At 41.1% G+C, this 17,204-nt stretch overlaps 1 protein-coding gene across 3 annotated transcripts in view; it reads left to right on the top strand.

Annotated features, from left to right (window-relative positions):
- The window catches only part of GLIS1 (GLIS family zinc finger 1), a 181,899-nt gene that overhangs the window by 79,645 nt on the left and 85,050 nt on the right, over nucleotides 1-17,204 (top strand). For all 3 annotated transcript variants that reach the window (XM_042030734.1, XM_042030733.1, XM_042030732.1), the window contains exons 3-4: nucleotides 4,008-4,206; nucleotides 10,109-11,210. In XM_042030734.1, coding sequence (XP_041886668.1) covers nucleotides 4,008-4,206; nucleotides 10,109-11,210 — 1,301 coding nt within the window. The remainder of the gene's footprint in view (nucleotides 1-4,007; nucleotides 4,207-10,108; nucleotides 11,211-17,204) is intronic.

Here is a 17,204-nt window from a genome sequence, read left to right as displayed (position 1 = left end):
TCTACTCTTATTCAGTGCTATTTGTTTTAATCCTAATCTTTTATAGATGGATGTCATCCGTATCTATTTGGAAATAGGCAGAGGATTTGCCACCCCTGTTTTGATACACCAGTGTAGGACAATTTTGGTCTTCACTTGACTCTCACTGTATGGTATGGTCTCCTCAGTGCTAAAGAGTGTTGTGGCTCTCACTGTGTTTTTATTAAGATAATGCACAAGCATTTTAAATAAATGAAGCCATGTCTCTATAAGCTGTATGAAACAGACCTTAAAATGTGAACAGGTTGTAACTGGTACAGAGATCCACGGTGCACCTGGGGTGTGCTGTGAGCTGCTTTGTTCCTCTTTCACACAGGAACTCTTGAATGCAGAAGCGAAAATTTTGTGCTGTTACTGTTAACCATTTCAGTCCTCAGGAAAGGACCAAGAGCAACAAAAGAAACTCACAGTGGAAAACTTTCCTCTGTGAAATGGTGAAAATCCCAAATGTCTAGAGGTTTGTTGTGTATGAGATGGTGCAAATGACTGTGAAGAAACTGGCCAGGAAAAGAAAAGATCTGCACATCCCTTCTTTTTTGGATCTCCAGGCCAAGATCTGGAAGTCCCTGTTTAGGATGTCTTGTTCTAAGATCTAAATGAAAATACCAGTGTTACAGTTGGGTAAAGTCTGCAAAGGACATGATGGCATCCGTGGCTAATCACTCCAGCCTACTTCTACAATGTTCCTTCTCTTAAGCTGTGTCCATAATAGAAAAATTAAGACCGAAACTCATATTCCTGGTAATGGTGGTTCATTGAAACAAAGGAGAAGCCATGTTTTTCCACAAGGCGTAGAAAATCTGTCTCCACAGTCACACAGTTGGGCCTGCCTTGTAAGGGGTGTAAGAAAAACTCTAGTATCTATTTCCCATCCTTTGCTTTCCTTTCCTTTGCTGCTTTTCTGTCCCTTGGGCTTGGGGTCGAAGGATTAAGACAGCCCCTCCCATTCACCATAGAGAATGGCGTGACAGGCATAAAAAACTTAGGCAAAGTGATGATTTTGTTGTTATTGTTGAAAATGTCAAAAATGGCCTGTTTCATGAATCACTTTGAAGAGTCTGTGTTTTGAAGCACTCAGTTCATTCATTAGAGCTTTCAGTCAGCAGCACAGTGCTGTGCATCTCTCTGGACGCTCTTAAATTACTGACTGTGTAGGAGTTGTGGCAGTCACTCCAAACATACAGGGCTGGGGATTATTCAGCGCTCATTACATGGAATAGGATGCTGAGTGTGGGTATGGCACCTTCTCCACAATGGCTTTGCTGTGTTGGCACCTTTTGAGTTAATAATTTCCTCTCAGTGGAGGGATGTGATGGCCTCTTCCAGCGTGGATGATTTTCACTTGTTTGAGAAAATCTGGTACTGTTTGGTCTTTCACTCGTCTCACGTGACTCATCCAGCTGCCAGTAACGGCGTTCCATTTCTCAGTGTTGTTGGGGTAAATTTTGGACATCACATCCAAACAAAACCAAGAATGGCAGTTTTTTTTTTTTTAAACAAGAAGTAATTAAAGAGAATGAACAGTAAGAAAAAAAAAGCAAATGACCTAGTTTGGTCTTTGCCGCAAAACCCACAGCTCTCTGGGGATATCTAGTATGTTAGGCAAATATTTCAAATCTGTCTCTATTTTGAATGTGAGTCATTTCAATTAGACATCTTTCAGTTATTTGTTCATTGGTCTTAATTAGGTAAACTCCAAAGCACTGCAACATGCATTTATTGTTGAATAATTACCCTTTTGGTAAGTTCTCTTGCTCTTATCTTCTTAGCCTTAGTAGCTAATTTTGTTAGTAAGGGTGAAGCCTTCCTGAATGGTAAACGAGGTGTTCCCTGGGAAAGAAAGAGAACTATTGTCCTTTCATAGGGGTGTTTTAAATATTGATCTCATTGTTGGACAGACAGGTTTACCTTTGTGTAAGGAAATGTTCTGTTTTATTCTAGGAGAATTTGCTCCTAACGAGCAATGTAGGGCTGACCCTACACATCCTGACCAGCGTGAGTTGTCCTTCCCGAGGTGTGTAGCCTCATCCCATTCCATGGGACCAATTCTCACGTGACCTAATCTGGCATAAATCAAGAAAAAGCTACCCCAAAGTCAGTTACCCCAGAATGAAAGAAGCAAGATATCCAAAATTGAACTAACTTGATTACTCATATGGAAGGAATTGCCTGATTGCAGCCTTTGCACTCTACTGTATCACCTCCTTCCATTCCCTTCGCAAACAATTGCATGTGAAGATAGAAATCAAAACTGCAGGACACAAAAAGACAGAAGTTACCTTGATGGATTCCACTTCCATGAGATCCTTCTGGAAACCATTCTGCTTTTATTAGATTTACTCTCCGTAAATTAGGATTAGTTTTTATATGGATTTATGGAACGGCTATGGTATAATGCAAGCAGGGTGAACCCTCTGGTCGAAGGCAAGGGAGTGTGTGCTCTTTTCATCTGTTATTGGTAAGTTACAGAATGTAGGTTAAAGGCCCCTCGATACCAGTGAAAGAAGAGATCTGGTTCCAGACATGGAAAGTGCTTAAATCTTATGTGTGCCAGCCAGTGATATTAATATGGTATAGAACAGCCAGTTGTCAGAGGGCCAGATTCTGTTCTCAGTTACAGTGGTGTAAAATGGACTTTTTCCCTTTTTTTTAGAGGGAATGAATTCGCTTTCACATGTGCTTGGACACTTGAACACTTGGGTTGTCTGTGTTCGGAGATAATCTCACAGTTCTGTTTTTAGTTGCTGTGGGGGGAAAAAACCCATGAGCTGCTGCTGTTGTTCCTTGTCCGTCATTGTTCCAGCTCACATGTGGTGAGCACATTTCAGAGGCTTTGGTGCAAGTGCAACTGCACTCAGGGCACTGTTGTGCAAGAAATTTTTAGCTCTTACTATTGAATCTGTAAGGTACTTTGTGAAGGCAAATGGATTGACTGAAACACAGATTTCATGGATTTGGCATAAGTGTTCTGTTCCTTTGCAGAGAGCGAATGTGTTCTCTGATTTGACAGCTACAAGAGAAGATAATTATTTTTGACAGCACAGGGATAGTGTTCATGTTATTCTAGGAAATCTCTGTCTTCACACAAACAGGTATCCGTGTGTGCTACAGTTGGTATTGCTGAGCTGTGGTGGAAGCTTCAAGTTTCTATGTTTTGATAATATGATAAAATTGGTAAAGTACATATTTAGAAAGCCCTGGTGAATTTCAGACTTGTATCATTTGGGGAATGAAAGAAAGTGTTTTATTACAAGTCCAGTATAAATCTTAAACATAAAAAAGGATCTACAGTATTTTGGAGGGAAGATACATCTTGACTGTATTCCAGGTAACTCTGCTGTTGGAAAGAGAGGAACTGTGAATTGGGTATTGTAATATGATTGATTTACCATCTTCTCTTGGTGGTGTGGCCTTGAAAAACTTACAGCGTTCAACAGTGTATTTAGTTACCCTTTAAATGTGATTCATCTACCCCAATTAACAGTCAAAAGTCTTATTATACAGTCTTGCTAAGGTAGGTGTTAACCCTGAGGTGAGTTAAATTATGATGGGATGAAGCCAGAATGGGAATGGAATAAAGCCCGATGGAGCTGTAGACTCCAGAGGATATAATGATAATTTATGTCATGGTTACAGGCAGGGCAGAGCTAATAGTCAGAAAGACCCACTATAAGCTGAAATGCATCCAGAGTGATCTGAAACGCCTCGGTCTGAACCCACCAAATACAACTGACTGTGCAGGCCAGAAAATGCTGCATTTCTGTACAATGAGAAATAAACAACCATAGTTTACAGATCCAAATTCCTTTGCAATTAAATGTTGCTTCCTTGTGAAACCTTTCATTTCCACTGCCTTGTTGTAAATACAAGAATTTTGGAAGGAAATCCAAAATGAGTTTACAAAGTAGTTGTCAGTGGAGAAAGTTCTTAGTCAAAGCCTTATCTTTCTTTACGTATTTTTTTGACAGTGAACGGTGGCTACAATCACTGCAATTTGATCTCTGAGAAGAAGAACATGATGGACATGGAGATGACGAGTAGCTCAGTGCCTGTCTGCAGGCAAGGGCTGTTCCTGCACACGGGGAACTCCCTGATGCGAGAGCACGCGCTGTCCCGGGAGAGGCTGCTGCATGTGGGCCAGCTCAACTTGGCGCACTCGGATCTCAGGTATCGCTCCAGGTTTTACCAGCTTGAGCGCTTGGCTCCACCCCAATGCCATGGTGTCACCAAATCACTGCCTGGGAGGCAGGGATGATACTTACTGCCAGCCCAGTGGAGCTGTGTGTCTCCCACACAGTGGTTTGGCATGCCACCATCAAACCTACAGGAAGCTAGTGCCACGTTTATTTCTACAGCATTTGCTTTAATGAAGCATTTGCAGTGTTCCCATGCAGCCACATCCTTGGTACTTGTTTTTAAGGCCGTAATGTGAAAATTTGGTCTCTGGTTTTGATATATACACTGTAGTTGGATATGCTATGAACAGAATCTCTATTTAAACATTTGCTATAAATTAATTATATGAAAACACAGAACTCCATTATTTTTTTGTTGTTGTTACAAATTTAACATTACCAGATTTTAAACAAGTACCCTAAACAGACATCCATTGTGAATAGAAACCTGCTACAAATTAAAATCTGTCCATCTATTTTAATTATGCTGCTTTTTGGCAGGGGATGTAATAGGAATAATCTTGACCTTCTTGAAGAGCTGTAGAAAAGAAAAACCTCAATAAAGTTGCAGTCTTTATCTTAGGTACTTGGAATATTTGGCACTCTGTGGATGGAACTATCAGGCTGAAATTTCCATAGTCATAGCAACAGGAAATACGGCCTACAGCTTGGTCTTGAAAATCTGACTGTTCCTGATTTTATTATACATATTCATGCCTTGTTTCCCTTTTTCAGTTTACTGGTGGGGTAAGAACATCTGTGTTTTCAGGAGAAGGAGGCACGGTAATGTGGCAAGCAAGTGGAAAGACTTTTTTGCATGTTTGTTTGCTTGAAAAGGATAAATAATATCCATGCCACATAACAGAATAATCTACTATTGCTACAAGGATTTTGTAGATGCCTTTACAGCTGGATGTAAATCTGCTCCCTCCTGATTTTTTTATGGCTCAGTGTGGGACTGGTAGTTATCAACTTTTTTTTTCATTCTGTCAGTGAGGACAATTATGAAACAAAGGTAATTAGGGCAGGAGCAAACAAAAGGAGGAAGAGAATACTCTGCTTAGATCATTTTGAACCTTTTTGTAAAATCTATAATGAAGAAATGACAGATACCTTCATACCTGGCATCACAGTACCCTCCCTCAGAAATATGAACCCCTTCCAGCCCCCATTTGGAAGAAGATTCCCAGAACAACATAAAGGATTGTCAGCTGCATAACATGAGAAAGCAGCAGGTGATAGGCCTGATTCCCTCCCCTCTGCTTTGTGGCATGGTCTAAAGCCTTGAGACTCTGCTGCCTCTAAGTTTGGAAATGTTTGGAGAATATCCTAAAGGACCCTTCCACTCGTTACAGGTTGTTTTTGTGTCCCACTGGTCATGCTCTGCTTGTATGTCCACCTGACTAATAGTGCTTTTGTCTGCATGGGATTTGCAAGGTAAATCCAACGCCCCAGCTCTGCTCTGTGGTCCTCATAAACACAGTGTCTCATTATATCACAGAGCTTTTCATGAGACACACAGCCAAAACCTTAGCATTTGAGAGAAGGTGGACAGCATTTCAGACAATTTCTGTTCATGGTGTTTGTGATGCTAAAGGTTCTTGACAAGCAAGTAACAGAAAACATGGTCTTTCCCTGAAGATCTGAAAACAGGAGAATATAACTGAGGTGGGAGTGAGTGCCCAGGAGAGGAGTGAAATCAGTGGGAGCCAAAGGTGCTCTGTGCCTTCCCAGATCTCAGCCTTCATCAGAAAATGGATGAGAGAAGTAGGGCTGGAATTGTCAGATATTGGAGCACATGGAAATGAGGGCAAACTGTCTTTGGTTGTTCTGCCCAGCTCTAATGACCAGCACAGAAATAAAGGGAGACACAAATTCAAACAGTGTCTCTGGGTAGAACTTTGAGCCACTGTGCATTTCTAGGTTATGGAACATCCAAGGAAAAGCCAAACAAACCAGGGAGCACCTTCCCTAGCAATCAAGAATCTCCCTCAGGATTTGGGGTTTTGATTGTTCTTATTCTTTTTTTGCTTGAATGCACTGAAACTAGGTATCCTCTTCAGCTTCTCCCCAAAATTGCTTTCTTTTTAAACTGTATTCTAGGGATGACTACTTAGTCAAAGAATCATGATCCCTCTTCTTCCTGGCTCCTTTTTCCCACTCAGTTAATAACTTTTAAGTTGTGCAGTGTAATTGCTGCTACATTCTATCTGTGAATGCAGTGTGTGTGGGACTGGAAAAGTCCCAATACCTTCCTCACCACAACTGGAGGCAGCACACAGCTAATGTTGGCCTTTTGTCAAATAATCCATTATCAGCCACGGCAAACCCGCCCACACTGCGCTCAGTGCCCAGCATGTAAAACCCAGGGAAGACATCAGAGCGCTCGGATACTGTTGCACAGGGTCCCTGGATGTGCAGCAGAACAATCCCCTCCAGCTTCTTAAAACTGTCAGTTATCACCGGGTGCACATTTCCAGTGGCAATTGAAGGCATGTATGTTTTGTAAATAATCCGGAGATTTCAGATACAGTCATCTTTTCCTCTGAGGGCAGTTGGGAACTGCAGCGCTTCTGGTGTGGTGCTACTGGCCTCGTGCTCTGGCTCCAATTACCACGTAAGGGAGTCTCTTAGGAAACACTGCCTCAGTATCCTCTGAGAGGCTGCTGTTACTCTTCAAAGGCCTTACACTCAGCTTTCATGAGCTTAAGCAGCAATTCTGTTCCCTTAGACTGTCCATCCCTAGTGCATGGATGCTCCCTTTGAAGAGAGGGTTGTGGGGTATATTCTTCTGCTGACCCCACTCTCTTTCCAGGATTGCTTATCTGGAAGCTGTCCAGAGCTGCTCAGGCTGATCCGTGTGTCCACATGGTGCTTCTTACACTGTCCTGCTCTGCTTTGTCCCTCTCATCTTGCCTGTTTATTTTATATGCATTTATGTTTGGCTGCTGTCCAGAGATTGTGAAATCTTTATGGCCAGCACAGCTTGTGGGTACCAGGCCTGGAATCTGCTCCCTGACTGTAACAGCAAGATGCCATGGGCAAAGAGTCAATGGGTATAAGAGGAAGCCACCCTGCAAGTTGGCTGCCAGACACCTTGTGTCGCTCCTGCATTGATTTTGTCTCTGTGCCCCTTCTCCCTCCAACCCCCCCAGGACTGGGAGGAATGAGCAGGGCTTTCCCTAGAATAGTGATGGCAAAATTCTGCCAGGAATACAGGAAATTTGCATTAATGCAACCTTGACATCAGGTACCCCAACACTCAAACAGTGGGAAATTGAAGGAATGTCAGATTCTCCCAGCAGAGTTAACTAACATGGGATGTATAATGTATATGAATATACAGTGCTGCAGAGAAAATTGCAGGTCCTGGAGAGGACTTGGTTCTGATCTGCACAAGCAGCCTGTGCTTATCATTTTGTAGGCAGAGAATGGATAAGACACGTCTGTGGCAATGGGAAGCATGAATTTAGTGCCCTCATCCCATTTGCTTTTGAAATAAGGCATTCCAGCTTGTCTTTTGGTTCAGAACTCTTTTTTGTGTGTCTCAGAATCAGCACTGCAACATCACACCAGTACAGTCTTGGCTCTCAGTAAGACCCTGTGCTGGAAATGCAGGTCACTGTTCCTGGGGGTTTTGGAAACCTGGTATTTCTCAGGACAGGGGTGTTTATGTCCATCCTGCAGGTACTCTGCATTGACTCCAGCTTAGTCAAAAACCAAACTTCTCTCGTGGATTTCTGGCAAGATGGGAGCTTTACATAAAGCTTAATAGTATGACCCCAATTATCACAGGCTGAAATGTAAGGCTTGGGTTAGCTTTATGTGATGTAGGAAATGTGTTGTGTTTACTTTAGCCTGAGGCTTTGGGACCACTAAACTATGATACAAACTGAATCATTTAGAAGAGTTTTCGTGCAGCAGAAACCAAGTAATAGGAAATGCTGTGCCTGGCATGGCATGCTGTAAAGCCTTTCTCAGAATGAGTTTAGAACACCATGCTTTCTACTGAGCAGGGTTTCCCAAACATGTGCAATAAAAGTATACTTAAGCCACATATTTTACAGACATATTGTTCTGTAAATGTTAAAAAATAATGTATGAATATTGTTGGGTTTGGGTTTTTTAAATATAAATTTACCATCTGCAGAAACAGGTGCTTTAAGTTTACCCTGAGAACAACTGTGCAAACCTAAAGGGAGAAATTATAAATAATGGTTTATGGAAACCTCTAAAATTTTTAAATGTACTGTTTTAAAATTTCTGGTGGCAAGTGAACAATCTGATTGTTCTATATCAGTGAATGGTGGGGAATTTAACTTCTCTCATGATCTTAAAGGGATTTTTTATATTAAGCCCTGTTGGAACTTAGAAACCTGTCAGTAGTGAACGCAGTGTTGCCACTTGTGTGCCTCAGACAGGTGTCAATTTTTGACAACTGTAATTTCATGGGAAGGAAGTCTTTTTGAAGCTTTTTATTGTTGTTATTTTTTTCCAGCCCTTTCTGTTCTTTTGAGAGCTGTTACCAAGGAAGTTTTAGAAGTCATCCCAGCTTCCCATCTTAGTATTAGTGATGGATTAATGGAAATAATAGCGATAAAATAATCTAAGGTGTAAAATAAATGCAGTTTATTCAGCAGCTTCATTGTTTAGCGTATAAATGTCCAAAATACTTTTATGTACACGTTTCATGCTTTAAAATGTGTCAGATCTGTCTTAGCTGTGGTGTCACACACAAGTTGCCAAATGGTTGGCTTCTCTTCAGCTTTTGTGGTGCTAGCATCAAAAAAGCACAAAATTCATTTAAGTGGAACATGTCAGCTTAAGAGCCTTGGGGCACTTCTCTGGAGGGTTTATTAGCCCAGGTACAGCTTTCCTGCACACAGATGTACGGTTTCCTCTCCTTGGTCTGGCATGATGAAGCCATAGGTTAAACCCTCCCATGCTTTAGGGATATGTAAGGAGCACCCTCTGGTCCCAAGAAAAAACACACAGTTGGATCATCCACAGTAAATGTTTATAGCTGAGATAAAATGTTTTATTTTAAGCCATAAAGCAGTTGCTAACTGCTTGGAAGAAAATGTTAGGAGGAAATGTTTCCTAATGCAGTGCTTTTCTGAAAAGTCTTTTGTGGAGTTCCTCAAGGTTCTGCTTCCTCAGTGAATGGATTCAACACACATCAAAAAAGATGAAAAATCACTTCTGCAGGAGAGAATTGTGATTTACAGTCCCACGTACTCTTTATTATGAAAAATGGAGATGGGAGTACATAGGCTGCCATTTAAAATTTACTGGCTGTGAACTTACTTTGTGGAAGTAAATACTCAGCTGATCTCACATTGATTCTGGAGTGCTGTTTGAAGGAAGCAGTTCTTCTGCTGTATTCCTTTTTTTCTCCAGTGATCTGGCTCCTTTTTTAATTTAACAAAGGAAAGCATGTCTCTGACATGTAAGCAAAGCTCAGCTAGCCTTTTTTGTGTCAACAAGAATGCCAAGGCATTTTCCCAGTGTGCTCTGAGTAAAATGACAATATTTGAATAATTCAAAAATGCCCAAAGCTCTCAAACTTCATTCTCAGCTGTTGTTTTGCCCGATCTATTATGCACTGAAAGCCTCGATTGTAATTGATGAACTTCCTGTGGCAGTGGAGGGAAGATTCTCTGTTCCGTGTGTAACCCAGTGTGTAAAATTAATCCTGTGTAAAACGATGCTGTCTTTACACAGGGTGGAGAGGAAGCATTGCAGATCTTTTTGATGTAATTGCTGCATTAGACAGGCAACATTCACCAGAGAGCGCATGCTTCCATTCTGCAGGGCTTAACAAGTGTTGTGTCTTGTACAAAAATCATAAACTGTGTGGTGGTTAGCGATGGTTAATGAAAACTGTATTGCAGGTCACCCAGGTTTCAAGACTCAGTAGATTCTGCTGCTCCATGCCTGAATGGAAGTCACCCGGCTCAGCACATTAAACAAGAATGCCCCAGTGATTATAAGGTTCTGTCTGAGGCTTCCACACATAGGAGGATTACAGAGGGGATGGAGCTGAGAGCCTCCGGTAGTCTGCATCCTGAACTAGATCTAATGAATAATAGCTTTACAAATTCACTTTCATCCTACTTGTTTAATAATGAACACAGCTCCTCCCTGGGTTCTTTGTCACTTGGCACCCCTCAGCACTCGGCCAGGCTACAAACAAGCAACCTGAAGAAGAGATGCATCTCTGTTGTGCCGTCTTCAGCCGAAGGAATCGATATTACAGCAATCATCCGCACGTCGCAGACGTCACTGGTCACCTGTGTGAATGGACTGCGAACTAACTCAGCTGGCATTTCCTCTCATCCTGTGGAGATCAGTCATCACAGTGCTCAAAAATCCTCTCAGCCCCAATCTTGCTCTCAGCCTGGAAACCCTTGCAGTATTCCCTCCCCTCCAGCATGTCTTGTACCTCTTTCTGCTGAATGTGACAGAGGTGACTGTGAGCAGATACAAATGCAGCAAGTCGAGGAGAATGGCAGCCTCAGCCTTATGATGAATGGTACAAGCCTTCCTCACCAGAACTCCTCGCACAGCACCCAGAAGGTGAGTTTCCTAAAACAAGAACCAGCTGACGATTACTCCTCCACTGCTGATCTTTTTCGCCATCACCAGGGGCTGCCTCCCCCTTACCACCTCCACCAGCAGCTCAGCCAGACCCCAGGGACACTGCCTCACCTCAACGCCTCCATGTCTCCCAAGTCCCTGCAGCCCAGTGACGGCGATGAGCAGGACCTCAGCGGCGGCAAGCAGGTCTGTCAGTGGATTGACTGCAGTGCCACTTATGACCAACAAGACGAACTGGTCAGACACATAGAAAAGACTCACATTGACCAGAGGAAAGGAGAGGACTTCACTTGCTTCTGGGCAGGCTGTGTCCGCCGCTATAAACCCTTCAATGCTCGTTACAAACTGCTGATTCATATGAGGGTTCACTCTGGAGAAAAACCAAACAAGTGCATGGTAAGTCTGGATTATATTTGTTTGAATAGAAACATAACTGCACTGCTCTCTTTCTTGCTCCCTCTTCGATCTTATTCCAATATAATTGTTGTGCTTTCCTGTAACTTAGTCTGTAGCAGGCTAAAGGAGAATTGGAGAAAACCTTAATCTAGAAGGAAATGATTGAGTAAGAAATAATGTAGTTCTTGGAAAAGGGATTCAGTTTCCTTATATAAGAGCTTAACTTTTAATACAGTGCTTTGTTTTTTTAATATTCATTAAACCACTAATAAAGTGATGATCAAAGCACACAGCCGTCATTTAACGTAAAACAAAGTCACTGAGCCTCGGGTGACAATCAAGAAACATAAAACACATCTAATGAAATTCTTTTCATTCCTTCAACTGAACAATAACCCATAGAGCTGTGAGTGCAAAAGCTTCAAATGGTAGTTTAGACAAAAAAAAGAAACTTGTTAAAGGATTTTAAACAGTTAAAAGAATAAAAAGAATATATTTAATTAATTTTCAAAGGTTGTTAGGGGCTTTTTTAATTTGCAAAACAGAGCTTTTAAAATAAGTAAAAACCATTGTTCTCTTCTGATCAAGAAGATGTAAACAACAGCAGTTCCAAAAAGAGAATCTTGGGAATAACACCATCTCTGCATCTGCCCACCATGATGACAATATGGCCAAACTAAAATAAAAGTTAATGACTTCCATTAAGCTTTCCACATGTTTGAAACAACAATGATATAAGACCCTGACTGAAGCAGATGAAGCAAAACAAGTTTGACATAAACTTCCAAATTGGGCCATGAAATTTGGAAAGTCTCATTTGTAACACCCACATGCGTGTGCACGCACACACACGCACAAATAAGGCCAGACAAAGGGAATGGTTACGGCAGCAGGTTGGGGTTCCTGATAGGCAGAATTTTCAGCTATATGTCTATTTTATTGTTTTGATCAGAGCATGATACAATGGAAAATGCTTGTAAGGAAGTTAGATCATGACAAACTTTTCCATGGCAAGCTGTAGCTTTCTATGGAGGAATAGGAAAGAATGTTTATAGGAAAAGCTTCCAGGCCTGTGATGGTTATGGAAGGGAAAAGGAAGAAAACAAGAGTATTAAAAATGTTTTGCAGAGAAAAATTTTCTCTGTAAGTGATTGTTCTGATTATCATTTTAGTTCCGTTGGATAAATGAAAAACATTATCTTAGTGTCTGCACTGTGTAGTGGGTATTCCCTAAGAGAATACTGGAAGCAGTGCATATACTTAGGGAATACCATCAAATGTCCAAGAAAAAATGGAAACACTCTAAGACTTACATGTTTCTTTTTCCTTTAAAATCAGGAGTTGACTGGTTCAATTCCAGAAGTAGCTCAATCACATTTTCTAAACATACAAATGAATTTATCCTCCCCTGCATCAATTTCATTTAGTTATAAATCATCAAAGGATAATGCAAGTTTGCTTCTTTCCAAACAAAAGTGTAGGTAGGTAAACTGAAAGGATACTTAGAACATGAAGCCCTAGCTTTCCTGTGGTGCTGAAAGATCAGTAGATTCTGTGGGTAAGGGAACTTGTCTCTTTTCCTGAAAAATGCATATTTAACAGGTATTGTATGGCAGATTTCTAATGTTACATTCCCATTCCTACAGAAAACATGGTAAACCAGAGATACTAAATTATGTAATATCTTAGCAAATGCTAAAAATGTCCTACTTTCAATTAATTTCATCTGCATTAAAGTATCAGCTTCTGATAACACTTGAAGGTTTTGTGAATAGGTTGGAAAAACCTTTGCATCTGATATTGCAGGTGGCTTTTATGGCATATGTATATAGCCTTGGCACGTAAGTATATAAAGATCTCTTTTACTGGAGCAGATACTGTAGTCGTTCCCATACATGGAATGGCCCAATCAGAATTGGGAGCTCTACATTGCTCAACCTGGAGTTAACTCTTCTATTCCCACAATAAGAGCCTTCCACTGTCAGCAGAGGTATCGTGTATTAAATGTTGCAGTCTGGAATTCTGCATGGAGTGAAGTGGATCCAAGAGAATACACAAACCCCATGTCTTCTTCGCAGATTTAGTTTTCTACCCTGGAAAGAGCTTGATCTAGCAGGGGCAGGATCCAAAGCTGCAGCACGGTTCCTTAAAGTTACTGATACCAAGTGGGGGATTATTTGCCCAGTGGATTCCATTCCATTCCACATGAAACAGGGGTTGCTGTTCAGTTTTGCATTGTGCAGTGATGTCATGCCATTTTAAATGATGGCTTTTCTTTTGATGTGGTAATCATTGTGCTGTTATTCCTGCAAATTAAGAAGGCAATTCATCCTCTGTCTGTAGAGGTCTGAGATTTTGTTTCGTTTTTGCTGTAGCTCTGTTAAAGTAACTTTGCATCTCTTGGTATTTGTAGTGGAGATTTTCTTTCACTGTTCACAATTACCCATTGTACTTTCTTTTTAAGCCCTCGATCTCGTTCTTCCCTGTAAGATTACTGCCTGACTAGGTATGAACTGCTCAGGAGAAGCTAACAGTGAGCAGCACCCCGCCCTCATACATAAAAGTACTTTTCCATGTAAAATTATTAATTTCTTATGACAGGCTTTGCTACTATGTACTGTAATAGACAAAGGAATTTTGGAATTCAAGCTACTTGAGAACAGGAAATACATGAGACATTTTGATTGAAAAGTAAATGGTTCACTAAAACTGCAGTTAATCCTTTTATTATCTTTCCAACAGCAGTTTCCACAATACTTTCATGAGGTAAGCTTCCTTCAGTCCAACTGTAACACTCTCATCGTTGCAGCTGGTTTGAATTTAGCAAGCCTGCTTCTTTCTCTACTACAGACAGACAACAGGCAAAACAGGATCTGGTGTGGAGCACTGCTGATGTTCCGGGTCTGTGTTCTGCTCACTGTGTTCTATTGCCAAGGCCAGTACTATGAATATTCTGTTTTCATATTCCGTTAAATATTCTAATTAAGCAGTGCCTTCTCGTCATTGTGTTCCTCCGTTTGGTTTTTCCTTGAGCTCTGCAAGTAGTCTAAAGGAAACTACCTAATCTCTTTGCAATATCCTGTTATGTTTCATACTTAACTCATGTTATTTTAGTTTTATTAAATTTGGGGTTCATCTGCATTATAATCAAAAATATATCCAACAAAAATAATGATGCAATGCCTTTAAGACTTTAACTTCTGAAGATTAATTTCATGCTTTTTTAGATTTGATGTCCCAGACAATTGGAATTTTGATTGTCTGAGACAGCAAAAATTAGCAAGCTTAAATGGTTTTTATAAAAAAAAAAAAAAAAGAAGAGAAAAAGTTTCTCATAACTGCATCTTTTGCTGCCTTTCAGTTCTTCGAATACTTTGGTGAGTAGAAGTGTGCTGATCTCCAGATATTGCATCCTTGGTTTAAGCCTCTGCTTGCAAATGTAAATACAGAGCTGCTCATTTAGTTATCTAGAATTGTTTGATTTGGACAAATCTGTGCTTGGCTTATTAGCTTACCCTCTTGCACTCTTGTGGCTTCATAACGAGTAGAAAATATGTTCCCATCGCTGCATTCATATGTGTTCAGGGGCCTCCCCAGACAGGATCAAGGTAAATGATTTCTCTTTGTGTAATTTCTACATGTGTAATTAGTGTTTATAGAAATTGGGTATCATAATGTATGTGATATCCATGAAAGGAGCTGGACAGGGGTAATATTTATTGTTAATGTCTTCAGTTTTTGTATTTCAAAGAAACAAATGCCTCCTGCGTGTGTCCTCGATCTGTTTCTGTGTGTTTGCCTAGAGAATTAAGACTTTGAAGCAGAATCTTTTTTTCATGTACATATTCACCATACTCCGTTTGGGAGGAGTCTGAATGGAATTATTTGGGTGCTGTATTGTACACAGTGAAATTCAGCACCTGTGCTGTTTGTAGTCAGTTCTTTTGAATCCCTAAGGCTGAGGCACCATAGGTACTGCATTAAACATGGGGAAATTGAGACAGAGAAGATAAGTAACTTGCCTAAAGGTGTCTTTAGGCAATTCCAGCATTCCAGTGCAGATCTTGTGTTCCAATCACCACTTCATACAAACTAACAATTTGCAATTCACCTATGAAACAGATTTTTGTACAGATTGCACAAAAGATTGTGCTCTGGCTGAACTTCCTGTTATTTTTTTACCGCACGTCTCTGACGCAGGTGGTTTGACATGATGTGAGTGTGTGAGAGCTTTCATCAGAAGGCTTGGCTGCATCTGTAACACTTCATGGGCAGCGACCTGGTTATTGGGAATACAGGAGAATGCCTGTGGAGCAGATTAGTATTATTGCTTCTGTTTCTGAGGAGACCAGCGTGGAATCTCTTTTCTCAGTAGACATTGAGTCTGATGCCGTCTGCAGTCCATGGGGAGCATGTGTCCAGCAAAGCAGGGTGAGAAATGAGATTTCTACAGGGTTACAGCTACAGAGGAGTCTCAGGGACAGCCCTGCATCTGTGGGGAAAATCAGTCTGTGTGCAGCAGCTTATCGGCTTGTGAGTTACTTCACCTAAACAATGAGTTTCCATGCCTGACTCGGGGGAATGTTGTGGAAGTCTGGAAAGTATTTTCAGCTTTTGGAGTGGAGGGTGTCATGCACTGATGCCAAAGGAGTGCTTTAAAAAAACAACAATAATATTAGGCTCGCTTTGTTTCCTTTGAAGTCAATAGTAGGAAACATCCATTCTATCAAAGCTGCCTCAGCAGAGATCTCTCTTTTTATTAGGTCTCTGATGGCATTTCCCGATACTGTCAAGGAACCTCAGCATTAAAAACACTCTGATTAGAGGAGCAGACAGCAATTCAGTGGTTTTGTGGAAACGCAATGTTTGTTTGTTTGCAAAGCCCACTGCAGACTCCAGGGCAGTACAAATGGGTTTAAGCGTGCCCCAGCACTGGAGGGCAGGCTGGCAACGGGCTTTAGGCTTGGCTCTCTCTCAGCTCATGCCCAGCCAGCTGGTGAATTTGAACTTGTGTCTGCCCACAGGAAAGCTCCACACTAACAGATCTTGCAGAGCAAAAGCGGTAGAAATTACTGAGCCCAGATTCCATTGTGAATGGGATTGTCCTGTGTTCCAGTACAGTAGGACAGAACTGCAGATGAGTACAGTGCAATGGCCCTGCACTGCCCTTGGGGCTTGAGACCTGCCTTCTTGAGCTGGGCTGCAGAGGGAGGAGCTGCCAGGGTTTTCCTGAAGGGTTATCAACCTCCCAGTTTGGTCCTGGGATTGCTGGCCTTCAGGACATTCTATGAGGTGCATCTGCTTTATCAGGCTGATAGAAAAATGGTGTAGGATGCTGGACCTGATGGAATTGTGCTCTGACCAAGCAAGGCTGGCTGCCTTTTTTGTTACTTTCCAGCAGTGTGATATGGGTTAGGTCTGGCTGACATACTTCCAGGGTTGTTGTTTTTTGTTTTTTGTTTTTTTTTTTTTTCCATAAATCTAAATAAATTAAAATTAAGTAAATTCTGAGTGTTGCTGCCAGAATGCAGAATGGTTTTCAAGTTCACTTGTGTGCCTTAAAAATGTTGTACAGGACACTGAAGAGATCTGAGAAATGGAATATGGTAGTTAGAGGTATAGCATGAAGCTTCCATGGAGGAGGCTTTCAAATACGTACTTTCTTTATCCTACAAGAACATTTAATTCCACTAGGTTTAATTTCATTTGACCTGATAAATTATTAAATAATTTGGGACCTGTTTAAAACATACTCCTGAAGATTTCCTGATACATTTATACAGATCTGGTGACTGTGTGTAGGTATTGCTGTTCATTCAGTGTGTTAAATAAGAAACAAAGTGGGATATTAACAGGAATATCACCACAACATAGTGGGCGCTCCCCCTGTGGAACTCCCTGCCATAGGATATAGTAATTAATTGCCACTATTATGGTTCTCAGTGTTGGACAATTTCCACTAACAATACTTGGTATCTGCTGAAGGTAAGGTGA

The sequence above is a fragment of the Corvus kubaryi genome, unplaced genomic scaffold (assembly GCF_017639235.1).
Source record: "Corvus kubaryi isolate FWS band 111438036 unplaced genomic scaffold, C.kubaryi_AGA036_p1.0 37334, whole genome shotgun sequence".
Classification (NCBI taxonomy): domain Eukaryota; kingdom Metazoa; phylum Chordata; class Aves; order Passeriformes; family Corvidae; genus Corvus; species Corvus kubaryi.
This window is presented reverse-complemented; position numbering and strand designations above follow the sequence as displayed.